We start from the raw sequence: 27,146 nt of genomic DNA, 5'->3' as shown, positions 1-27,146 counted from the left end.
GCTTGCTCGTGTAAAATAAGCGGATACGGTAGGCGGGCTCTAGACCGGATCTGCGCACTTAACGGTACATAGAAAACGGGCATTTGATTTGACGGACATGCATGTGATTGACCAAGAATGTTATTGATGTAGTTGTAGCAGGTTTTAACGGTCTGGTATTAAACATAAAACATCATGACCGCTTTGTGTGGCACACTTTCCCCCCTGGTGAGAAGAAGCGCACTGTGGAGTCTTCTTTCTTCACGCATACGAGCGAACAACAATAAGACAGTCCGTTCGCAGCACGGAGGGGCGCAGGGGACAAGTGTCCTGCTGACCGGGACGGTGGACAGGTTCGGTGGAGTGACGGTCAAGCTGGACAGCAGCAGCTTTCCGTCGGAGATCGGCGAAAGTGCGTTCAGCGAATTACTGCGCGGTGGGTGTGTTTGTTTGTTTGTTTGTTTGTTTGTGCACAATTAACTAACGGTTTACATAATGAATCCCCGCATGTATTTGTGCGTATAATTTTAGCTTCAGGCAGTACTACCTGTTTCAACCAGTAGGTGTCCTACCCTACCTGACACCGAAATCTACATTTCTCAATGGAAGACCTGTGAGCGCCACTATATTGAATAAGGGAAATTTGAAATGTGTCTGCAGACAGACCCTTATCTTAATCTGTGGCAAATCTGCAAAACAAAACAAACAAAAAAAAGCTTACCACTAATGTGTTCGTTTTTTCATACTATCACCTATCAAATTTGTTCCAATATTTCCATTGGGAAACTTTGTGACAGCTGCCCGGCTGGGTAAGCCGTGGATATACACGGCTTGGGGGTTTTCATGATTCTGAATCCATCCAAATGTGCTGACCTGATGGCTATGGGAGTTTTTAGTTGTTTTTCGTGGAAAGCTAATGCTTGCAATTGATTCAGAATCATGAAAAACCCCTAATTTGACATATCACATGCTATTTAAAGCAAAGGCTAATGACATTTTGAGAATTTGGCCTTATAGGTTTCATGCTACCCCAACTTTCAGCAGCTGTCACAAAGTTTCCCAAGCGAGTTGGCTTGGAACAAATTGATAGGTGATAGTAGACAGTAGACACCTATTATAAAAACATTTGTGAAGAAAGCTAGTGATAAGCATTTATTTCTCTCTTTTTTTTGCAGACTTGCCACGCATTTAGCAACTTTTCCCTTAATAACTGCTGCAGTTGAGGTGAAAAGCCTGTTGACGTGAGGTTACTGCTGCAGATGTTTAGCTCATGCATCAGTTAATGAACTTGCTTCAAAATATATCTACCGTAATCACTTTAACCTATATTATACATTCTATGCCTGTTGTGTGTCACTTTGTGCCGCGCTGCGAGCTTGTAGAACAACATCTGCTACTTTTTTATCTAAAAGAATATACAAATGTTTTTTAACACAACTCTTATTCCCTTCTGGGGGTCCCTTGTAAGAACTTGTCAGATGGGGGTCCGTGGCCAAATAGGCCTACCCATCAATTTGCGGGTCCTTGGCATGAACAAGTTTGAGAACCTATGGTGGTGTAAGAGGAATGTATTGTGCATTAGCCTGGGCAGCATTCCATTTTGGGTTTATGATCCGGTCGGGAGCGGATGGTAACTTTCGTCATGTTGTAGTCAATGATTTGTAGTCATATGGCAGGAAACCACAAGGCGGAAACAGTACTATGAATGGGTATACTTCTTATTCCGCCTTGTGGTTTCCTGCCTGATGACTACAATTCAGTGACTACAACATGACGTCAATTACCATCCGCTCCAGACCGGTCCGGTTCACACGACGATTATGATACACAGACCTGGCTTCCCTCCGAGGTGGAAAACATGGTGACGCAAGGTTAATTGTGCATGCAGTGTGTTGTATTCCTGTATTCATCCTCCTCCATACATTCCACACAGATTCCTTGGAACAGTGGAAGGCGGAGGGGAAGGTGGCCGTGTGGCTTCACGTACCCATCTCACTGAGCCGCTGTGCCGGCGCGGCCTCACGCCACGGTTTCACCTTCCACCATGCCAGACAGGACCGAGCCATCCTGGCTCTCTGGCTGGGGGAAGGGCAGAGCAGATTGCCTGGCTTTGCAACACACCAAATCGGAGTGGCAGGTAGGCATATAAGAACAAAAACGAAATCCCCATCATTTGTGATTACTACTATGAAGAATCAATGTACTGTTTGTTAATAATATTAATATTACTCTTTTAATACATTATTGTTGTTATATCATTTAAATTGGAACATAACTGGATGGGGCACTAATAAAGGCATTTCTGACAGTACAGTACAAGAAGTGTTAACTTTACCACTGTCCACCAGAAGGCAGACGTCCACTTGTAGTTTTCCCCCCAAAGTGGAGGACCTAAGCATCAGAACAGCATCTTCACAGTCTCTGGCCAATCTTTTTAGAGGCACTCCACTCTTAACGCCCCGCCTGCCTGTGATTGGTCTACTGACACTGCCCATCTTGACTGTGTTGATTATCGTGTATTAATCTAATTATAGTAAACTAATACTATTACACTAAAATGGATAAAGTTGACCCCCAAATTTATATTTTTATAGTACGATAATGTTTCAAGTTTACACAATCAACACAAACACACCCAAATCAAATCATATTATGGCGTGCATGTTCAATCAACTATTCCATCAAAGCAAACGGCATAAACAATATTAGTTTGCCTCTTTTACATAAAAAAAACGTACAAGTTAGCGTTCTCTTGTATCATACCATACTACTTGTATCATTTCCCACCACGGAGTAACCTCGCATCAGACTGTGTGTCGGGCAGTGTCGGTAGGCCAATCACAGGCAGGCGGGGTGTCACCGTGCCTATGCTCGGACACAAACGGAATTCACGCGTGTGAAGTGAGGGGCGCTCTTATCTTATCTTATCTTATCTTCAGGTTGGGATACCCATTTTATCCAATGAGGAGAGATAACTCTGATAATCCTCTCTTCCATCATGCATGGATAGATAGTAGGCTACTGATTTATCAGACATCTAGTAAATAAATAAGCAGGGGTTCTCAAAGTGTTTGGCTGGGGACCCCCAGCGAAAATGCTTTGACCTCTTGACCCCCGCCCGCCCCCCCTCCACACCCCCAATACAAATTAACCGCTACAATAACCCTAATAATAGAGAAAATACATCATAAAATAATACTGAAACTGTGTAGGCTACTATGTAAATATATATAATATATATATATATATATATATATATATATATATATATATATATATATCCGGGACCCCCCCAGAGGGGTCGCAACCCCCAGGTTGAAAACCCCTGATATAGTGCTTATAATTAAGGAAGTAATACCTCAGGAAGCTGCTATAAACTACAGCAATAGCCAATAATTCATCACTACGGCACCCCATAATTCCTCTATTTTTGCTGTAAGTTACTTATTGTCTGTAGCTCTCTCTCTCTCTCTCTCTCTCTCTCTCTCTCTCTCTCTCTCTCATGATCCCTATCCCAGACTGCCGTAAGTATTTCTTTCCTGGACACCACCAGGCTGCATAATGATAGGCTCTCTGTGCTGTATACCCGGGGCCTTTTCCTCTCTGAAGTGGCCATATGGCGTAAAGATTGGGAATGACATCAATTTCCATTTTTCAAGGCCAAGTCAGACTTGAGAGAATGACCCATCCCATATCCTTCCACAGCTGGGAGATTCATCTTTAATTATTTAATGCGGACCTGGCCCGGTCCAGACGTACCGTACCGTAGCACTGAGGAGCGGACAGTTTCCTTCCTCTCTCTCACCACCTCCTCCCCAGTTGTCAACACAGAAGCACATAGCTCACACTGGCAGCCAAATCCACCCTGAATCAGATCTGAGCCACATCCAGATTTGAATCAGATCTGGCTAGATTTGTCTGCCAGTGTAAATGGGGCTTACCTGTTGAGAAGAAAAGTCAAATAAGTACTCTACACTATATATATATATATATATATATATATATAGTGTAGAGTAGACCATTGGTTCACAAAGTGGGGCCCAGGGGTCCTTGAGGGAGTGCCAGAGGGTCTCCAGCTAAATGATAGTTTTGAACCAAATGGACCCGTATGGGTCTGTAACTCTTGAGAGTGTACAAATGGAACCAAACGAACCATCCATACGATGTGCACAATGTGCACTTTTAGTGCCTTAACCCATTGGTTCCCAACCTGTTTATACTGAAGTACCACCTCAGAAAATAGTTGGCTCTCCAAGTACCACCATACTAACTGATGTTAAAATACCGGAGCGTATACCTGCCCTTTTTGTTCCATTCCTAAGCACGCTGGGCAAGACCTAAGCTGTAGAGGCTATCATTTGTTTTGGGCGGAAGTTGCGGGACTTTGGCGTAAGTACCGCTCAAGGAAATGACGTTGATGCTTTACAAATCAGTTTACATTCTCCGTGAGTGAAACAAGTGTTGAGATTGGTCGGAATAATATCGTATCCGGGGGGAAATACATTTGTCGGATGTTCCGGACCGACACTTCCGCCGATAGCGTAGGTTGTGACCAGGCTTTTCTCTTCGCAGATGAGTAAGGATGGGACCGAGGTCTATTAAAGCCAATAATGCTGCTGCTCTGACAAACTCCCATGCTGGCCATTAACATTACATACAGTGTCCAACCCAGTAATTATGCAGACGATATCTTTATTTATTTATTTAAATTATTTTACTAATTTGTGATTTAGATTGTGGACTAGCTATACAGTAGTATGTATATGTATGCTTGTTGATGGAGTCATTTGTTTACATTCATTCACAGTTCTTTGTTTCATCAGGTGCGGTTGTCGACGAGTCCAATGGAAAGGTTCTCGTCGTTCAAGACAAAAATAAGGTACTTGTATGTCAATTAAATCTCCAAAAGATCATCTCTATATATTTTTTGTTTGTCTGCCTGGGTAGATACGTGTGTGTGTGTGTGTGTGTGTGTGTGTGTGTGTGTGTGTGTGTGTGTGTGTGTGTGTGTGTGTGCGTGTGCGTGCATTCTTCAGCGATCCGGCCTATACCAGAGATTTTATTTTAATATTCAGCAAATTAGTATTCCAAGCTATTGGTATGTCACTCTGTCCATCCATCCATCTTCAACCGATTATCCGTAGTCGGGTCGCGGGGGCAAAAGCTCCACCAGAGAGCTCCAGACTTCCCTTTCCAGAGCAACGTTAGTGACTTCCTCCTGGGGGATCCCGAGACGTTCCAAGGCCAGTGAGTTGATGTGTTTCCTCCAACTGCGCCTTGGTCTGCCCCGGGGTCTCCTCCCAGTGGGACGTGCCTCGAGGACCTCCCTAGGGAGACGCCCGAGAGGCATCCTAACCAGATGCCCGAACCACCTAATTAGCTCCTTTCCAGGCGAAGAAGCAGCGACTCTACTCAGAGTCTCTCTGGTGTGACTGAACTTCTCACCCTATCTCTAAGGGAGATGCCAGCCACCCGTCAAAGAAAATTCAGTCTGCAATGACTCATTAATCAACATCAAACAGAAAGGGAAACCTGAAGTTATGCATCGTTCCTTTTTATGATATGTTTACTGTTTCTTTGGGGGTTTTTTTCTTGAGTTAACACCCATCATACTTCATCATACTACAGCATCACGCAAAATAATCAAAACAAGTAGCAGATCCACAAGGCAACGCGTTTCGAGCTTGTAGATCTGCTACCTTTGATACTTTTAAATTTTAATCCTGAAAAGTAACCAGTTTCCACCCGACAGAGACCATATAAATACATGACAGTGTTAGGGTAAATAGCAAATGTGTGCATGTCATAGGCGTACACATCGAACCTTGGGACATTCTGCTTCCCAGGTGGCCTACTCAGCTATGGCCGTCATTTTAGCTGTGGATTCCAATCCCCCAGAAGGGCAGCGTTGTGCCCGATTAGCCAGTTCCACTCCACAGTCCATAGCATCGCGGAATGGGGGACAGCGAGTCTGACATTAGGAAGCCAAAAAAATAATATACAGTAGTTGTCAATAAGGCGGATTGGAAAAAATATTCAGTGGTTGGCCCACGGTCAGCGTGCAAAGAAAACCTCGAGCTGACCGGTGTACTAGTTTGCAAAATTGGACTCACGACTAAACACACGCACGCACGCATGCACGCGCACACACGCACGCACACACACACACACACACACACACACACACTCACACACACACACACACACACAGCTGAAAACATGATCTATGGCCCTGCCTTCAGCTTGGGACTGGCAGAGATAATGAATGAATGGCACCACTTATGTCATGGTGGCTGCTGCTAAAAATGGCTGTCATTAGATTTGTTTATATGGGAAGTTTCCTTCCCTTTTAGCCTACGACTATGTCCACCTCATGTCTAAATGGGGGTCAAATTCTCTTTTCAGACATTCACTGTGGCACCCCGCCTTCACCCTTAAAGTCCACCAAACATCGCTTTGGCTTCAAGCAAACACACTAGACTGGTGTTTACACAGGCCGAATACAGCGAAGCATCTCAGAGTTTGAGAGTGATCTGTGTTTGCCCGTACAGAAGTAACACAGAACCCCTCCTGTAATACTGAGGTTGTTGTGGAGCAGACTTACATAACAGCCTCCTTGTTGTGTCACTGTGAAGGCTTGTCTGAATTCTCAAGTGGCACATCAACAGCACATGTAACCGGAGAGGTTTGTCCTTAAAATGACATAATTGTTAAAATGATCCACTCCTCCTGCAAATGTTTGATTGCATAAAAGCAAAAACACAGTATTTGAGATTTATTTTTTAAGGATCGGATGTATAACACCTCTTTAGTTGGTAAAGATTGTACCGGTACTTCATTAAATTAACCTCATTGACAGTATTTTTGTACTTAATAAACTACTGTTATGAAGTAATATACAGTATTTCAGTGCATATGCAGTACTCATGATTTCCATTTTTTTTGCCCTGCAGAATGATTCTGCAAAATGAGGACTGTATATTCCCGCCTTGTACTGTAAAAGATGAAAAAAATGTGATGGATCAGCTGATGTGCGCTGGCTTGGCATGTGAACGCCCACAGCATTATTATCCAGCTTGCTGGGGAATGCCAAGAGTTGTGTGGGCATACAGTATAATGTATCAGGACTGTGGTTCTGTCCAGATTCACAGGCAGTAAACTAGTAGTTGAGAAGTGCTCGTAGCGCGGCACTCTGTGTAGATCTGCTATTTTTCAATAGCTAAAGTATAACATAATGCTTAAGACACCAAAAGGGGTTCCCCCCCCCCCCTGAATGGGTCTTAAGTATACATATTTCGTTACTTTCCTAAATACAATGTTATTTATTTATTTTTTGACTTGAGTTTTTCCATATTCCTATATATGTGAGATATAAATGACAAGTAAAAATGTTGAATACAGGATTTTCATTTTGCCCGTCAAGTGGAACCCAATCACACAAAACTGTGCACGCCCCCACTTTCAAAACTAGTTTACTAATTACTTTTACTGTCTTGTACTGTCTGTCTTTGTTTTATTTGTCTTGTTCTGACCTTGATTGGGGGGGAGGGGGGGATATTTACATGTCGGATACAACAAAATGTACACATATGTTTTTTTCATTTATTCATCAATAAAAATAAAGTGTTAAAAAAATAAAACTGTGCACGCCCCTCAAAAAAGAATAATAAATAAAAACTAAAAGTTAAAATATGGCGATAAGCTGTTTCTGCCCAACAGCAACAATATTTGTATATGGTCACGTGGCATTGGCGTATTGCTTACTTACTTGTACTTAATTTAAAACCGCTGGCATTGGAAAGTGTTTTATCTCTCCAGTCCTCTCTCTCTACTCCTCCACCCCCTCTAATCGTTTACTGGAAATGAGCTCCATCATGGCAGGCTGGCCCTCGGCGAAAGGGAGTCTGGCAGGCTAAAGCCATGCAGTCCAGATACAGTAGCTCACGAAGGGTTACAACAGACCCCTCCCCCCTCCCAATTAAAAGCTGCAATCCGATAGTTTTGTGTCTATACGCGCCAGGGTTTGAACCCCGGCCTCCCACCTGGGAAACTCCAAATGTTTATAATGCTGCAGGCAGTTCTGCTTGTTAACAAGTAGGTGTCCTACCGGGTGGACAACAGGGTCGACATTTCTCCATGTGGTGCAAAAAGTATCAATACTGCAGTGTTTATTCCGTCAACTAATACTATGAGAAAAAATGTTCGTCGACTACCTTTTTTTCACTGACGAAAACTATGAAATGAAAACTAAGCTGTGATGACTCAAACTGAGACTAAATAATGACAATTCCGTCAACAAATAAACTAGAATAAAATGTTATGAAGGCACTAGTGGACAAGAGATCCAGTATAAGTAAAATACACAATTAATTTTACACTTGGTTGCATGCTGAAAATAGCAGATCTACAAGCTACTAAAATGTGACCTAAAACGAAATGAAAACTATTCAAGAGACTAAACTAAAATAAAGAATTTGCTGTCAAAATCAACACTGCGATAACTGTTTAAAAGTCCGGAATTCAAAATGTACTTGAGTAAAAGTACAAATCCACCCCTCCATATTGGCATCAAAATGTACTTAAAATTACGAAAAGTAAAAGTACTCATGATGCAGAATGTCCCGTTTTCAAATGTGTAATGTTTTTCGAAATAGCAGATCTACAAGCTCACAATGTGTCGCATCTTGTGAGCTTGTAGATACGGCTGAAGTGGTTAATGTATGTTTTCTTTCTTTTTTTTGTAGTAGTAGTAGTAATATCAAAACGTAATTAGTAACTAGTTTTCAAATAACTGTATAATATTTAGATCGAAGATGTAGTGGAGTAGAAGTCAAAGTACACATACCTCTAAATTGTACAGTACATGTACAGTAGTAAATGTACTTAACACCAGGGGTTTTCAACAGATTGTGAACCAGGGACCACCACCCTGGCTAAGAATCAACCTGGGGACCACTGTTGTGTTGGGATATATATAGATTAGTGCTTTCGTAACACTTGCTATGTGCATCCCATGTCTATACATACCACTGTACCTCAACCCATGGCCAATCCAATATAGTGGACCATGGCATGATTATGGCCCTGTTGGTGGTGCATGGGAAAATTGCACAATACTACTTGCAATAAATTATATAAGCCCAGGCATTGTTTAACTATATGAGTGGTCCAGAGCAAAAATGTAGTTTTTTTTAAAAGACTGATCTATTCCTATCCCACTCTTACTTCGCCCCCTCCAGAGATACTTCCGGATCCCACCTTTGTGTCCCCATAGAGTTATAATGTGTCCCTCCGTCGGACTAAATCTGAGACGAAAACAACCACGAAAGTCAAATTTTACCGCATTCCTTGCAACAACAAAGCTGGTCTCCCAAATCTGGCTGTGACAGGCCGTCTGCCCCACACTGAATACTATCGCCATTTTATTTCATTGTGTCAACTAAATCCTCATTAATTCAAAATAGATTCAACATACTCAACCCTGCATACATTCTAAATGTTCCCCCGAAATATTGTACTGAGCAAATGGACTGTTACCACCTTCAATAATAATGATGATAAGTCTTTATTGTCTCCACATCATATATTTTCTTTGTCATGGACACTTGTACAGAACATTAATAATTCTACTCGAGTTGGTAGCATTAAGACGCATTTTAACCCTCAATGGCTTCCTTTCTGAAAAATAACGTCATTGTGAAAATATTCACGCGTTTAGATATTCTATTTACCATGAGATGCGGACGGGAGTTGGTGCCACTTGGACGTAACGTTACTAACGTAGGACTACAAAATGACGTCGGACTTAAATACAGAATGGGTGCGGCTTCAGTTCAGGTGGATCACCACCACCCACCAGGCAAACTTAATGAACTGATGGGCGTGTCCACATAACTACATTTTAACAAATACTGTACACTTTTTAGAGCTCAGACTTCCCAGTACTGACAACATTGACGCACATCCACAGAACAGTGCACAAAAGCTTGTGCACTGTTCCATGGAAGAAAATACAAAATCTTTGCTACATTACTAAATGCATGGTCAGTGGACCACATGGAATATATGTTCATGTGTTGAAAACCCCTGCTTTACACCACTGCATATCTCAATGGAAGAATATAACCACTGACTGCACATGTAGGCCTACTACTAGTTATAATTGTATTAACACACGCAGCAGATTGGTTTAAAATAATGTTTTCTTCATTAAAGTAAACTTCTGGACTTCAGCTTTAACCACAGCACTCTCTGACAAGAAAGCCTTCTTCCATACCTCACCTCACATAACCGTTGGCACAGTAGTTCTAGATTCTAGAGTGCTAAATGAGGCAATGGGATACAGCGTCTAATTGAATAATGGCCCCGCCGAAGGATTCTCAGAATTTGCCAGTAACATTTGTGTGAGCAAGAATTTACTGATCCGAGTGCACACTGCAGTGATGTTAACAAAGGCATTTCCAAAAAGTGTAATGTAATGATTATTAAGACTATATTACTGGTGGGGTATGCAATGTTTTAGTTTGACTCACTTCAAGGGAAAGGCTCGCTCATCTCAAGGACAGTCTGGAAAAGCTCAGGGATATACTGGGTGCGAATTCATGGTACACAATATTTGTTTTATTCCTTCGAAACTCTGCAATTATAGATGGCTGAAAACATTTCTGATGCAATATGAAAATATAGTCCCATGTACATTATTTTCTTACACACAGGATGTTAAAGGAAGAAAATGTAAATTAAGACGAAGGAAGCTTTTGTACTGGATTAAGCGGCATACACAAATCAACTAAAATATATATATATTTTTTTTAGAAAAGCTATATACAACACTAAATCATAATTTAACCAGCAGCGAACTGTAATTAAATAATATTTTCTAGGACTTAAGACACAAACATCATACTGTAAGACATTCTAGAATGATAGAGCATTAGTCCTAGACTACCGTTCTATTGTCTAGTCAGCAAGGTAGTTCATTGCATTCACTTGGGTCAGAATTGATTGGACGGCTATAATGAAAGCCAGCTGCACAGTGCCGTCTTCATTATGATTCCAGATATTGTACAAAAAGATGTGCTTTAACTACACCAAATCTCTAATTGGCGATGTATCGTGAGCTTGTAGAATGTACCGCAGATCAATTTTTGCAGAATTTTCACCTACTATGAAATGCCCAGAATAAGGAGGACGATAAGGTTCAAGTGGTTAAGGCATTTAATCAAACACTGACTGTTCAAATGCTTTCTTAAACCTAACTACTTGAATCAATAGGATAAAAAGAATTAACAGTAGTGTATGATAATGTCACTTGTAAATGCAAGCTTCACAAATGTTATTGATTTAAGGGGACCCTTCAAGATAGCATATACCTGTATGGATAGTGTCACTTGTTTCTGGAAGTTTAAAAACCAGTGAAATGGCGAAAGTGCGAAAAAAGTCACGTTTTAAGAATGCAATTTTAACATTTTCTGTTCCATTCCTCATTACTTTGCGCTAAATTTACAGCAGCTCCATTACATCAAACATGATTTGCTTTCCCTTCAATTTCAGACAAAGAATGCATGGAAGTTCCCTGGAGGTCTGTCCGATCCTGGAGAAAATATTGGTGAGTACATTCTCAACACAGCAACAATAAAAACACAGTACTAACTTATTTGATTTACTAAGTTTACCTACATTCATGTGTACCGTACATAAAACAAATACATAAGCAAACAACGTAAGAAATAGATCTAAAATTCACCATTCAAAGCAGCTTTTATATTACAATACAGAAACCAACCCAATAAAGCAGCATCAACTTTTTGTTATTTACAGCATACTGTAGCCACGTGACTTTAAAGGCAAGGAATGGCCATTTTCTCGAGAACTTTGAATTAAAGAAACTAAAAAAGTAAAACCTTCACAAAGTATTTTCTTCCTTCCCAGGTGCCACGGCAGTCCGCGAGGTCTACGAGGAAACCGGCGTCCGCTCCCAGTTCAGGTCTCTCCTCAGCATGCGGCAGCAGCACGACCACCCGGGAGCCTTCGGCATGTCCGACATGTACCTCATCTGTCGCCTCAGCCCGCTCACCTATGACATCAACTTCTGCACTCAGGAGTGCTTGCGCTGCGAGTGGTTGGACCTCGCCGAGCTCGCCAAGACCAACGAAACGACGCCCATTACCACACGCGTAGCCAGGCTACTGCTTCACGGCCTGGAGTGCGGCTTTGACACGATCGACCTCGCCCTGGAGGAGATTCCGGCGGTCTACTCGGGCATGTTTTACCAGTTGTACCACCGGCGGCTACCCCCGTCACTAAAACCCTAGCGAGTCCTCGAAAAGCTGCTATAAACCGGAAAAAAATGTCATTTATTTGACGTCGTTGCGACATTTTACTTGATTCAACTGGACACCTTCTTTAAACAAGCAACGTAATCTGCCTCATAAGACTAATGATGCAGCATATAGAGCGTCGCAGTCCCGCCCCCTTTCAACGCCAGGCCCAGGAAATGAATCCCAATGCATTTTTCCCCATAGAGATTTCAAAACGTATTTATTTAAAGACCTTTTAAGCGTCGTACGAAGCCAACTCTTGTCGTGACAAATCAGGACAACACACACAATATTTTGGACCAAACAAATAATTACACATTTGTTTGGCCCGAAGAATTGTGTTTGTTGTCATGATTTGTCACGACAAGAGTTGGCTTTGTCCGCGGCGTAAACGTCTTTAAATAAATACTTTCTGATAAGTCTATGAGGAAAATGAACGGGGATTTCTTTTCCGGGTCTCTCGAGGGGGGGCGGGACTGCGACGCTCTATAGTGTAGCTCGCTTCTAGCATTTCTACCTTAAAGGGACACTTCACCCTTTTTGCATTTTTTTTTTAATGACGTTTAAAGGTTTTAGAACACTTTCCTGGGGGTCTTTATGTGTGTAATATGTGGTATTAGATATTTTAGATTTTAGCAGTGAGCACAGTGTCTCTGATTGGGTCTGCACTCTGCACACAGTCTTAGCTCCAACAGTGTTTATTGTGTTAAAACACCATTTTAGATCAGGACACAACATTTTTGGCTGTGAACCTGATGAACTGCTAAAATCTAAAATCTCCATCTTAAAACTATAAAAGGTGTGCTCTGTATGTACAGTATGTGTTCATCTCTGTCAGGATGTACTGTATGCCTTAACCCATTCTGACCTGAGATCAGATTCTAAAAATGTCAGTCGCTCTTCGATTTTTCAAAAATAGCAGACCTAGTGGCGCGCTATGAGCTTGTAGATCTGCTATTTTTCAATAGCTAAAGCATAACATGATGCTAAAACCAAAATGGGTTCCCGTTCAGAATGGGTTAATAATAACAATAGTGATGTAGGCTGGTAAATAATATTTGCCTACAGCCATTACCAGAAACAATAGGCTATACTGTTTTTCAAATCCAGCATCAGAAACTCAACAGTACATGTGTGTGATTTCAACACGGCATGAGGCTATATCATGTTTGGTGCAGGCTTTGCAGAGCTTTAACATCCTAAGCTCTGTAAAAGAGGCTAAAAACTGACCAAAAAGCAGGTGTTAATTTAGCGTCGGGCTTGTGCCTGCAATTGGCTAGTTCCATTAGCCAAAAGGACAGGAGGAGCATTGCCTAGTGGGATGATTATCCCATAGCCATGAGGGACAATTTTGTCTGCACTTGAGCAAGGCACCAGTAAAAATAATTTATACTGACCCGTTTTAAATGTGAATGTTTGGAACTAAACCAATGACGGGCAATCTAAAAACTATTAAAACGGCAGTCAATCCTCTGCAGGAATAAAAATAAAATGGGGTCACAGGCATAGACGTATGAAGGTAGACGCCTCTTCTGGCTCTGGGGTGTCTGTATCTCAACGGAAGGCAACATGGAGGCAACGGGAGGCGATGGCGATCATTATGGCGACGCGTGATTGCATTGGCAAGCTCTCCCGAGATTCCTTTGCGAAGCATAGCGGAAGCAAAACGGAAGAACGGAAGGGGGACGTCCTGTAGGCCAATCAGAAGGCGCGTGCCTTCAAGAGTCCGCTTGACTTCCTCGTCCCGTTGGGAGACGGGTCGCTCCAAGGAACTGCAGCGGCCAATGAGGCATATATACTGTATATATGTTTATTAATATCTATGGTCACAGCCACTTTGGTCGACGCCGAGGGAACACTTTGCATCTTTGTCATCAACTACACATGTATGGTCCATGTTAATTTTCTTTTATCACTGGGTTCCAGAATCCTTACGTAAAAATGATCAAGACAGATGGCTGGATCAGCACCTGGAAGACATGGGAAGAAAAAGAATGGCCTTCTGGCCCGGCCCGGTCTTGTTCCCCAGCTTGTACTGGCCAGTCCGTTTCAGCGCCACGTACATGTCCGGATACTTCCTGGAGCGGTACGTGTTGTAGTTGTTGCTCTCGAGTCGCTCCAGGAAGTAGCAGTCGTCCGTCACGCGTCTCTGAAGGGGAGAGAGAGAGAGACTGTTTTTGATTTTGACGGCACATTTTGATTAAATATCAGAAGATATTAGTCGACTAAATCTAGTTGATTTAGTCGACTAAAATGTATTTTGGGCGGGCCTTGACGCCGTCGCAATGGCTGATTTGACTCTTTCTGACGATAGTAGATCTACGAGCTTGTAGATCTGACTATTTTCAGCAAGTGTAAAATGATCTCTTGTCCACTAGTGCCTTCCTAACATTTTAGTCTAGTTTTTATTTGTTGATGAAATTGTCAATATATTTAGTCTTTAGTTTTAATCATCATAGCTTAGTTTCCATTTCGTTTTCGTCAGCGAAAAAAGGTAGTCGGCGAACATTCTTCGTCATAGTCAACAAAATCAACGCCGGAGAGACATTGATCAAAGCATGTAGGGCATTACTTCAGATTGAGCAGCTATTTGAAAGCGTGTTTTAGTTAGTGCTGTGATACACAGGCTATAAAAATACATATACAGAAATGTCAACTTGCTGCTTGTGAAATTTGTATGTGTCATATAAAACAATGCAATACTGTATGTATGGCTGTGCTCCTGAATTCATAAAAGCATGTACAGTACTGTGGGAACTTGTGGCCGGTCACAGTCGCTGTGCATTTCACATGGGTATAATTCTAGTCCCTTCTTCACCACATAACGTGCTGTTTAATCCCTTTCAAATGAAGTCTGCTCCTGCTACGGGACGTCTACGTGAATACAACATACTGACATACAATCAAAATAAGCCATTTAATGTGGATGACATTAAGCAGAACGTGTGTTTTACGTACAGTGAGTGTACGTTGTTGGAAGATGGGGAAAGTTGGTCATGCTGACATTTCACTGACATCCATTTAGCTCATAAAACACCTCGGACCTCAATGCCGCCATTGTTTCAAACCGGGGACTTCTGGGCAGACGGGATTCAATTTCCCTCGTCTTTCTGTGTTTCTTTTAAGGAAACCGTGTTTGCCCAGGGATATTATTACAACTGAAAAATGGAGGTTGAGAGATTTGGTTCTAATTGTTTTTCCTTTTCTTGAATATACAGACAGACTGCATCCATTTGAGTGGATATTCTAGGTCTAGGACCTGCAGTATTCAACCTGGCTGTATTCTAGGTCTAGGACCTGCGGTATTCAACCTGGCTGTATTCTAGGTCTAGGACCTGTGGTATTCAACCTGGCTGTATTCTAGGTCTAGGACCTGTGGTATTCAACCTGGCTGTATTCTAGGTCTAGGACCTGTGGTATTCAACCTGGCTGTATTCTAGGTCTAGGACCTGCGGTATTCAACCTGGCTGTATTCTAGGTCTAGGACCTGTGGTATTCAACCTGGCTGTATTCTAGGTCTAGGACCTGTGGTATTCAACCTGGCTGTATTCTAGGTCTAGGACCTGTGGTATTCAACCTGGCTGTATTCTAGGTCTAGGACCTGTGGTATTCAACCTGGCTGTATTCTAGGTCTAGGACCTGCGGTATTCAACCTGGCTGTATTCTCAAATCAAAACCCATGAAAATGATCTCTCTGTTTCAGGCTGTTAACAGGCTACAAATAATTGATTACACACAAAAAAATAAAGGCTCTTTCATGGTCAGGCAACCTGGTTGAATTAATCTGAAAGAGAAAATGCATAAAGCAAAATATTTGGCACACGGAGACGCCCGGTGAAGCCTTCCTTCCGGAAATAGCTGATCTACAAGCTCACAGTGCTTATACACATTTGCATCATCATTTACATCTCATCTCCGTCAAGGTGCTGGATGGACCATTTTCATGACCACTATTTCTGATGTAATTGCAAAAACTGGTGAAAAGCAATCAGTTGTATTTTCACCATTCACTGCACCAGACTCAAAGCCAGCTAAGCACATTCTGATGCTTTGATCAATTTATTTGATTGAAACACTGTTGAAGATCACAATGTCTCAATAAATTATTGCTTTTCCTCTCATTTCCCCGCATTTTAACTGCAACATTATCAATACAATATGCACACGTAAAAAAAGAATACGAATAGTATGACGGCGACAACAGAAGATAATATCACCGCTGTCGGGCAGAAAACTTGTATCTTTCTTTGTGTAAATGAATGCAGCGCTACTGTGTCGTTCAACAGTGTCACACAAAAGTAGAGTGAAAAAAAATAGCCGACTTACAAGCTCACAACGCATAATAACGCGACACATTGTGAGATTGTATATCTGCTATTTTCATTACTTTTTAAACATTTTGAAAGTTAAAGTTCGGATTTTTTAAATAAATATTGACCCAAAGAAAAGTATTAAAATAACTACATAATAACTACATTGGATGCATTGAATTTGAAACACAGTCTTTTTCACATTTTCCAAAAAGTTATTGTTTCAGGCTTTCAGCCATACCAGGTTTGCCCGACAGTGACGGTATAATAATAATAATAATAATAATAAAACTTTATTTGTATAGCACCTTTCATGACATGAAATGCAGCTCAAAGTACTTTACAGAACAATGGAGAATTAAAGAAAAGCAAGGCAACGACATTAAAAAACAAGCAGTAATGCAGTACAGTGAGGACATGAAAAATACAAGATCAATTAAAGGCAATGTTGTAGAAGTGGGTCTTGAGCTGAGCTTTAAAAATGTCTACAGAGGCTGCCTGGCGAAGGTACAGTGGGAGCTTGTTCCATGCCGACGGCCCGTAGAAGCAAAAAGCTGCTTCCCCGTATTTTTTAGTTGCCATTTTTTTGGGCAAAGCGAGCAGGCCGGCGGTGGAAGATCTTAGGGGGCGGTTTGGGACATATTTAGGCAGGCAGTCATGTAGGTAGGAAGGTGCGAGACCATTGAGAGCTTTATAGACAAGTAAAATAATTTTAAAATCAATCCTAAAAACAACCGGAAGCCAGTGCAGTGATGCCAAAACTGGAGTCATAATATTATGTTCTCTCATCTTAGTTCTAGTTAAAACTCTGGCTGCTGCATTTTGGACAAGTTGTAATCTGTCAGTTGTTGGTATGGTATGGTATGGTATGGTATGGTATGGTATGGTATGGTATGGTATGGTATGGTATGGTATGGTATGGTATGGTATGGTATGGTACGGTACGGTACGGTACGTGATGCGTTTGCTCTCTTGGTGGCCATTTTGGTGGTTGTCGTTACTGCAGTAATTAGACAGCAGCAGGAAACACTCCCTGATGATTATAAGGAGTGTGACGCATTCTTTACAACCGGAAAACCACTTCAGTAAATGTGCACTGCACACATCCTCTCCATCTAATGATGTTAGCAATCAGGGGTAAGTTGCATTGCTGTATGTGTCATACAAATCAATATGACGTTTATTTCTTTATGGCCATTCATTTTCATATTACACACATTCCAATGAGGAATTTGTCTCTTCGGGTATCACTCTGAGACACTATAGCGGTAGTTTTAACTAGAACTAAGATGAGAGAACATAATATTATTACTCCAGTTTTGGCATCACTGCACTGGCTTCCGGTTGTTTTTAGGATTGATTTTAAAATTATTTCACTTGTTTATAAAGCTCTCAATGGTCTCGCACCTTCCTACCTACAAGACTGCCTGTCTTCCACTGCTGGCCTGCTCGCTTTGCCTAAAGAAATGGCAACTAAAAAATACGGGGAAGCAGCTTTTTGCTTCTACGGGCCGACGGCGTGGAACAAACTCCCACTGTACCTTCGACAGGCAGCCTCTGTAGACATTATTAAAGCACAGCTCAAGACCCACTTCTACACTCTTGCTTTTAATTGATCTTTGATTTTTTTGTTATTCATGTCCTCACTGTATTGCATTACTGCTCTTGTTTTTTAATGTTTATGCCTTGCTTTTCTTTTCTCTTTTTTTTCTCTCCATTGCTCTGTAAAGCACTTTGAGCTGCATTTCATGTCATGAAAGGTGCTATACAAATAAAGTTTTATTATTATTATTAGTCTGGGGAGTGGGGACCACCAGTGGTCCTTGTTGATGGGGTCCCCAGCTAAATGATGGATAGTTGGTCCATCCTTATAGATCATGTTTCATTTTATTAATTATTGTAAAACATCTGCATTACATTAAGAAATCTACACAATTAGAGAATGCAGAATAATTGTTATTTTGATCAACGTTTGCCTGTTATCCCTTTTATGTGCTACGACAAGAGAGGTAACAGGCAAACGATCAAAATAACAATTATTCTACATTGTCTAATAAATGCAGCATGGTATTGTGGACAAAATCTCATCCAACGATAACAATATTCAAAGTCTTATGTCTGAGAGGCTAAATCTCATCAAATCTGAGGCTCAAATGCAGAATAAATAATGGACCTAGGCTAGATATGAATTGGATGATTGGATAGGATTGAAAACCACAGCACTATGGGCATCTTTACATGTATACTGTACTTCATCCAAACGCCCAAGGATATAGTTCAACAGGGGCCACAACATTGGCTGGTATAAAAGCTCCGCTAAGTAGTCTTTCTTATAGGTTTGATGAATGATGACAGTAGTTAAGTAGCTTCGCCTGAGAGACCTTGTAGAATTCATAATTTCCTCTCTAGCCAGAACCACAGGGTGGATTCCTCTTTGGCAACCTGCTAAATGTTTGGTTTCCAAAACAATACAGACAAAAACTCTTTCAATTCAACCAGTTCAGCATGTGAACTTTATTTAATGTGTTTAATGTCACTGCCACTGTTATTATCCAACTCTTTAGACTGCTTCAGACATAACACTACAGTAGTCTACTTAGCAGGTTGGCATTCTGCGCCGATCAGCAGGTTTTGTTAGCGAGGTTAGTGAGGTTACTAATTTGAAATCTATATGCGATCAACTCTTAACTCTTAATATCTCTCTTAATGATAGTGCAGACGCTAGGTATATTTGACTTTTGTTGTAATGTATTCAAATCATTCATTCTTTCACATTCAAGTAGCCTTAACTGACCTATACTAGCCTAGGTAATTTAAGGCTACTTGAATATTTATTTTTCCTTTATTTACCCAGGGTAAATTTCAGCAACGCTCTGCACATAGAAATACACAGACAGACAAACACATTAAAACCACAGTCTTGTACTGTTGGCCACTAAGCAGCTCCACTGGAGCAGTTGGGTGTTCAGTGCCTTGCTCAAGTGTTGGGTGAGTGATGACCAATCATTTCCCGACCAAGATCTTTCCTGCCCGTCCAAGGAATCGAACCGGCAACCAGGGCGCTCCTCTAACCCTTAGGCCACCACTGCCCTATGTGGACAAATTAGCCATATGCATCATCTAGCCTACTTGTAGCGTACCGATACTACAGTATGTCTGCAAATCTGCACTCCAAAAAATGTAGCCTATATATATATATATATTTTGTTGCTATTCATGCAGTTTTAGACTATTATTAATACACACCGTGTCTGTGTGCTACACAATGACCAAGCATGTTCCACATGAGGTTCTAGAACATTACTCTGTCGTGTCTGCTCGTCAACGGGGGCGTGGGGCTGGGCGCAAAGTCACCATTGTTATCATCACATAATTCATTGTGTTTGTTTATCTCTGCTCACGGGCACTCTGTGTAGCGGCAGACCAGCCGAGTGCACCACCAGGGAGGGAGGGGGGAGTGTGCCCCCGGAAGAATGACAAGGGAGCTTTGAACTGGCTGCGCTGTGGTACCGTGTGCAGTCAGTGGGTGTGCACTGTGCACACATTGAAACCCAAATCACGGGGCTGGCAACAGATACCTGACTAAATCATTGCTGCCTGAGCAGTGTTCATATCGTCGACTAAAACTATGAGGAAACAAAATCCGTTGGCTACCTTTTTTCACTGACGAAAACTAAATGAAAACTAAGCCATGATGACTAAAACTATAAGACCAAATATATTGACAATGTCGTCATCAAATAAAAACTAGACTACATCGTTAGGAAGGGACTAGTGGACAAGAGATCCAGTGTAGGTCATTTTACATTTGGTTTCATGCTGAAAAAAGCAGATCTACAAGCTCACAACGTGTTGCGGTGTGACGCGTTGTGAGCTTCTAGATCGGCTATTTTCAGCAAGTGTAAAATCAGTCATTACGACGGCATCAAGGCCCGCCAAAATACATTTTAGTCGACTAAATCAACTGTAGATTTAGTCGACTAAATATCAGACGATTTTAGTCGACTAAATCTACAGTTGATTTAGTCAACTGTAGATTGACTAAATCAAAACTAGACTAACACCAAAACATCCCAGGTCATTAAAATGTGACAAAAACTAACTATTCAAAAGACTATGACTAAAACTAAAATCAACACTGTGCCTGAGCCTCTGCATCAAAGAAAAAGAAAAGTCTAGACTTGCTTCATTGAATTGGATTTGATCTAAATCATTTTGGATGCAGGACCTCTTGTAATAGCCTTACATAAAGAAATATGTCCATTGGTCACTTGTAATAAACATATCTATGCAGCCTATAATATGCATAGTTATACAATGGTGTTTTTGTTTGATGTGTTAATTGGAAATCCACTGTTCCCATGTACGTGTCAACAGCCCCCCCTTACGTAATTAAAATGGCATCTCGGAGTGGCCACAGAAATCCACTGTCCCCATGCGTATGTCAACACCCCCCCCCCCCCCCCCTTTTATGTAATTAAAATGCCATCCAGGGACACAGCTGTGGGACACAGCCTGCCCTGGACACACGTCTCGTGTGCACAACTCTTTCAATCATTCATCTGCGACTCATGGGAAAAAGGCACAAGACAGACACATTTTGCACCCGATTCAGATCCGCCTCCGGACTCTATAAAAGCTGCTTCGTGACCGGCTATCATCATCACAACAAGCAACACGGTCTCAACCGAGAGAGAACACCAGTTACTGAAAGCGAAAGAACTTTGAAGGAGCACTGCTCAAAATGGACAAGTGTGACTGCAACAAATGTGAGTGTTTAAAAGAATTAACCGTTGTCTTATTGCTCTTGAATTGTAGCCTACTGGCTGTACATTTCTTGCCTTTTTTTACTTGAAATAACCCGTCGTCTTTTTCTGTGACTTGTAGCTGGAACCTGCAAGTGCGCTGGATCCTGCTCCTGCACTAACTGCTCCTGCACCTCATGCAAGAAAAGTAAGGCTCTATACTCTGACCTGAGATCAGATTCATACGAGGTTTCCACCGGACACACACTGGTCTGATGAACCCATTCTGACCCGAGATCAGATTCTAAAAATGACAGTCGCTCTTCGACTTTCAAAAATAGCAGACCTACAAGCTCGTATCGCGCCACTCGGTGGCGCGATATGAGCTTGTAGATCTGCTATTTTCAAATAGCTAAAGCATAACATGACGCTGACACCAAAATGGGTGCCCGGTCAGAATGGGTTAAGCTCCAACTACTTGTGTGTTTAGCTATGGGTCTTTCTGTTTGTTCTTGGCGTTCAACCTGGGGAGAGCACCGAACTGAGCTCATGCTTCCTTCAATGCATGAGGAATGAGCATCTTATCATTTCTTATCACCTGACGGGACGGGACGTTATTCGTCATTCTAACCAGTTCCGTTCCCCTCCATCAGGTTGACCAGCGGTGCATCATTGCATGTGTACACGTAGGCTCATCATCACTCGAAGGACGATGAGCCTACGTGTACACATGCAATGATGAACAGGTGTGTTCACTCTGCCGATCCACTAACTAGCCTAGTGGGTTTTAGCCTGTGACCCAAACTAGTGAAAATAGCAGATCTACAAGCTCACAACGCGTCACTTTGTGCTGCGTTGTGAGCTTGTATATTTCCACTACTTCTTAAATATCTTTTCTAATTTATGGAATTTCTTAGATTCGTCTCATTTCTTCATGAAATTTCTGGGGGGGAAAAAAAATCATTGAATTTACTTTTTAATTCATGAAAAGTTTTGCTTTTTTGAAAATATTTTTGAAAAAATATCTATGAAAGCAATTGAATACACCCGCACACGGTGTATTTGCTCTGTACATGAGTATTTTAATGAAGCAACGTTTCGGTCCCTCCGGACCTTCCTCAGGCAGAGGAACCGAAATAATATCTAAAAACCAAATGTAGGAAACAAAAACTAAGGGAACCCATAACATTGTCTGTGACCCACAAATGGGTTTCGACCCACTGTTTGGGAAACGCTGAACTAGCCTATTCTGATTTAACCCCTTCCTCCCCCCTTGCAGGCTGCTGTCCATGCTGTCCCTCTGGATGTGCAAAGTGTGCGTCTGGGTGCGTGTGCGAGGGCGGCAAGAGCTGCAACACCGGCTGCTGTCCTAAGTGAGGTCGTCCCGACCTGCATGACCCGACCTGGCGTGGTGTGTGTGTGTCTGTGTGTGTGAAGACAAGGGAATGGATGTGCATCACCTACTGACACTGAGAATAGCGCCCCCTATTGCAGTTTACAATCGTCTGTGTGTTTTTGTACTTCATGTAAAATGTGATTAATAAAGTTAAAAAAAATGCAATCTTGGAAAAGCTACCAAAAATGACTTGGACTCGTACTCAATAAATATGGTAACTAACCAAATGGGCTGTTTGTTTTGAGTTGGATTTGACAGCCTACTTAAGAAAGTAATACTGCAAAAACATTTTATGAATTATTAACTGGGTTGGTGTGTGCGCGTGTGTGTGTGTGTGTGTGTGTGTGTGTGTGTGTGTGTGTGTGTGTGTGTGTGTGTGTGTGTGTGTGTGCGTGCGTGTGTGTGTTTTTCCAACTATCAGCTAAATGCATACCGATGTGGGGGTCCTTGGCATGAAACAGTTTGAGAACCACTTCTCTAATCTCTATGCACACTAGCAACCAACCCAAGTCCAGTTCTACTGTGGGAGAGCAGCCCAGCAGCCTACTCACCGTTCCAAACAGTCTTCCATCTCTGTTCATGGCTAGGTAGCGGTTAGCAGACATTCCTTTGATCACCATCTCCCCCACCGAAGTTGCCTGGAGTTGAAGCTTTACTGAGGAAACAAATACATACATATATATATATATATATATATTATTTTATTATCTTTGCACGTGTAATGGGCTTTGAATGTAAACAGTGGGGTGTTTTCATTCTGAAGGGATATACTTTGTCTCTTCAAGCCTTGATGCAAAGGAGATGTACTGTGTGATCACAAACTAAATCATGTACGAGACGTAACTTATTGTTATCGTTACTTGTATGTACGTCTTATTGCCAATGGATAATAACAATAATAATAATAATAATAATAATAATAATAATAATAATAATAATCATTATTTAGAGAGAACAAAGTTAGAAAGTGCTTGGGCATCAAATCGGAGAAAAGAAAAACGTTCTTGCCAGCTGACCACATGAAGCCAGACCAAGCGAAAGCACCGTTACTAGGAAACAGGGGCCTTGGTACGTTTTAGGTCGCAATCAGGATGATTCCACTTAACGGTTCACAGCACATTAGGCATCTGTCTGTAGTTATGGGTGGTGCCTTGATGAGGACTAAAGCCATTCATCAAGAGACATTCTTCCCTGATATGAGAGGATGATGTTATAAATCTTCTTTGTAGCAGGAGTAGTGGACCAGATTGTTTGCTGGGCATATAGGATGGCCCACAGCTATTGTGATGGAAGGATAGCTTTCCCTCAGATTGTTTCACATCTAGGGTACATTCCCACAGAGCTTCTAAAGATGACACACAAAGCTTTATCACGTGGTGTCGATGGTGAGTTGCTTTAGCATCGTCCTCAGAAGGGGGACTGGCAAGAAATAAATGTCAGGGATTGATTTACAATGTCGCAAGAAACAGAATATGTTCCTGACTGCTATGAATCAACATTTCCCATCTGCCAAAGTTGGCTCAAATATGTTTTCCATGTACGGTACAATAGGCAATTGTGAATGTGATACAGTGGACAACTGTAGTGATGAACTACTAAGCAACTTTGTGACTGAGTGATATGTTGCATTCCTAAAGGTTTGTATCATATCACACCTAGACAGTCTACAACTCTACACCACTGGTTCCCAAAATCTTTCATGTCAAGAACCCCCAAATCGGCACCAATTAGCCCTGCGGACCCCCATTTGAAGAGATATGCCAGGGACCCCCATAAGAGAAGATTTGTACGGCTCTAGCAGTGATTCTCAACCCATTTCATTTCAAGGACCCCCAGTTTGACATGCAATAGTCTACGGACGGGCCCCTATTTAATGGCATCATTTCCCCAATGCATATCGTAAAATCAATGTTATTTTAACTCGCGAGAGAGTTAGACCCATAAGGGTCTATTTGGTTCCAAACTATCTTTTAGCTGGTTGACCCCCTAGAACTCCCTCAAGGACCCCTGGGGGTCCCTGGACCCCACTTTGTGAACCACTGCTCTACACTACAGTTTAGCCAGCAGATTCTTGTTAGCCAGATACATTTTCAATTATTCATAATTTATTAAGTATGTTTCCTTGTCATGTTGACCCTTTCATGAGGTTGGACCTAATGTCAATACATCATTCTAAAAATAGAAGCCTTAAGGCCTAGTTATGTCCTCTCCTTGAACATATTATATTTTGGACAGCTGTTTGAGAGCACCTGTTTGAAATCCTATCTGATGCAATATGCTTGAAAGCTTGCTTTCCACAGAATCCCTCCTTTCCAGTTATGATATGACAAAACCTAGGGGACATAGGTATAGAATAATCAAAATTATACAGAGGCTCCCCAGGGATGTGTTTTCACTTTAACATATTGCAGTTTTCACCAATCTAGTTTTCACCAATCTGCATACACGTATATATATATATATACACATATACATACACCATACCTTTTAACTTTTTATCTCACTGTTGGTGAAATAAAGTTAATGTGCAGTAGCCAATTGTACTTGCAGTGTAATAGTAGTTTAGCTACAGTAGTCATACTTTCACTGAATATCTTCATTTTGGCTTAGCTGCGGGGCAGATGAGTGTGACTTTGAATGTTGATGACAATCTACGCTAAACACTGTATGCATCATACACACTCACTGTCCACAGTCTTGTTGTGAGAGTAGAGAAGTAACTGAACTAAAGAGTTATACTTTAGCTGCAGTGTTTGCCAATGGAGTATATAAAATTGAGTCGTAAAACAAGAAAGAAAAAAGAAACGACGCCTTGTTGTATGCCTTCAAGTGTTAATGGCACAGAAGGAGAAAAGATGGGACTGGAAGCACTTACTGTGGGGGTCGTTCTTCTCCCGGATCCCGTCCACTCGGCCGTCCGAGTGGATTCTGAGAAAGAAGCCTCCGTTCTTGCAGTACAGCCGCTTGGGATCCTTGAAGTTCCCCGGCGGAAAACATCCGCCGCCGCTGTCTTCAGGTGCGGTGGGAAGTGTGGTGATTTCTCCCGTGGCCATCTCCTCCTCTTTTTCCTGCAATCCCCCACTACTAGGCTACTACAGCTGCTACTTTTCCTTCCCTCTATCGTGCCCCACGGTTGGCCTCCCACCTCCCACCGTCCTGTCTGCTTCCCTCCTCCTCCTCCTCCTCCTCCTCCTCCTCCCCTTCCTCCCCCGAAAGCCCCACACAGACTTAACCCTGGGGGTCAAATAGTTTGCTTGAAAATCCTACCTCCCGGTCAACATGCCAGCTCCAAGAGCATATTGAGCAATGGCACTGTGGGACATCCGTAGGACTTTGGCAAGGGGTTCGCCCCCTTAGACGGAGCTGGGGCTGAAGTCTGCCATCTTTAGTTGCTATAATGTTCCAGTAGCAAACTGGGCCCGGCGTGCAGCGGTTTCGCTGGAAGACTGACACATGTGGGTGCCCCCTCTCTTAGGTCTTCGCTTTTTTTTTAACCAAAAATCCACAGCTGGCTTGGATCTGTGGAGGGCTCTCCCCTGTGGGCCTCAGTTCGCATGCGCCCATTGAAGGCGCACAAACACACACACACACACACACACACACACACACACACACACACACACACACATGCATACGCCCACTGACTATAGCTCAGTGGACGTCCAGCACAGCTAACGACAGCACGTGTTTCACTGACTCAGACACTGTTGTTCAATAGCAAGAAAACATTCCATAAATCACACCAGCGGCTGATTCACTCATTGCCATTTCCAACAATAAAAGACAATGTACAGTAGAACGGTCAAAAGCCGGAGAAGAAAAATGAATGAATTACTAATTGGCTGTCCTCCGGTACTTCCCCAAGCTGTTGGGTTAGGGCTCAGCAGAGCAATCTCTCCGTGCAGCATTTGTTTCTTAAGAGACCAGCCATTTGTCATAAAGAGGCTCTGGTCTGGATGTATATAGCTGCACTCTACTACATCTGAGGTTCTGGATGTGTACATGGCTGCAGGCGGCCACATCTGAAAGGCATGTTGGTTTAGTGTTGATTCTGCTGTACTCTTGGGTGAACTCACTCTGGTGAACGGCAGCACATGAGATGATACAGGGGACTCTAACTGTCTCTAATGCACTCGGTCCTGCAGTGTAATACAGCTACAGTATGTACTGTATGCTTTGAGACTATTTATTTTACAGCTCAATCTCTACCTAGACTAGCTGGGCCAGATCCACATTATATGATTCAGTGACAGCAGCACCAGGCACAAAATTGTACTTTCTCTCTCCTCTCTCACTCTCAACTTAAGAGAACATTGCCACCATCTGTTTTGATGTCTTACTACCCTATAAACTAAACTATAAAATGCAGCAGAGTAAAAGGTAAACTACTATACAA

General features: G+C 42.1%; 2 protein-coding genes and 1 long non-coding RNA gene across 3 annotated transcripts in view; 2 read left to right on the top strand and 1 right to left on the bottom strand.

Moving 5' to 3' along the window:
• The window catches only part of LOC310873260, a 618,303-nt gene extending 604,545 nt beyond the window's left edge, over positions 1–13,758 (top strand). The window contains exon 2 of the long non-coding RNA XR_014570476.1: positions 12,876–13,758. This is a non-coding gene — a long non-coding RNA (uncharacterized lncRNA). The remainder of the gene's footprint in view (positions 1–12,875) is intronic.
• On the top strand, positions 103–13,758 carry nudt6 (nudix (nucleoside diphosphate linked moiety X)-type motif 6). The gene is made up of 5 exons (XM_083785596.1): positions 103–415; positions 1,913–2,116; positions 4,803–4,858; positions 11,533–11,587; positions 11,911–13,758. Exons 1-5 carry the CDS (start codon positions 175–177, stop codon positions 12,291–12,293), a joined length of 939 nt encoding a protein of 312 aa, XP_083641722.1. The 5' UTR covers positions 103–174; the 3' UTR covers positions 12,294–13,758.
• fgf2 (fibroblast growth factor 2) lies at positions 13,295–25,890 on the bottom strand. The gene is made up of 3 exons (XM_083785594.1): positions 25,626–25,890; positions 23,302–23,405; positions 13,295–14,448 (listed from the first exon to the last, which is right to left on the bottom strand). Exons 1-3 carry the CDS (start codon positions 25,801–25,803, stop codon positions 14,263–14,265), a joined length of 468 nt encoding a protein of 155 aa, XP_083641720.1. The 5' UTR covers positions 25,804–25,890; the 3' UTR covers positions 13,295–14,262.
• Positions 25,891–27,146: the final 1,256 nt, after the last annotated feature.

The sequence above is a fragment of the Protomyctophum parallelum genome (genome assembly GCF_964188405.1).
Source record: "Protomyctophum parallelum genome assembly, chromosome: 16".
NCBI classification, from domain to species: Eukaryota; Metazoa; Chordata; class Actinopteri; order Myctophiformes; family Myctophidae; genus Protomyctophum; species Protomyctophum parallelum.
The sequence above is the reverse complement of the archived record's forward strand: the minus strand, read 5'-3'. Positions and strand labels throughout refer to the sequence as shown.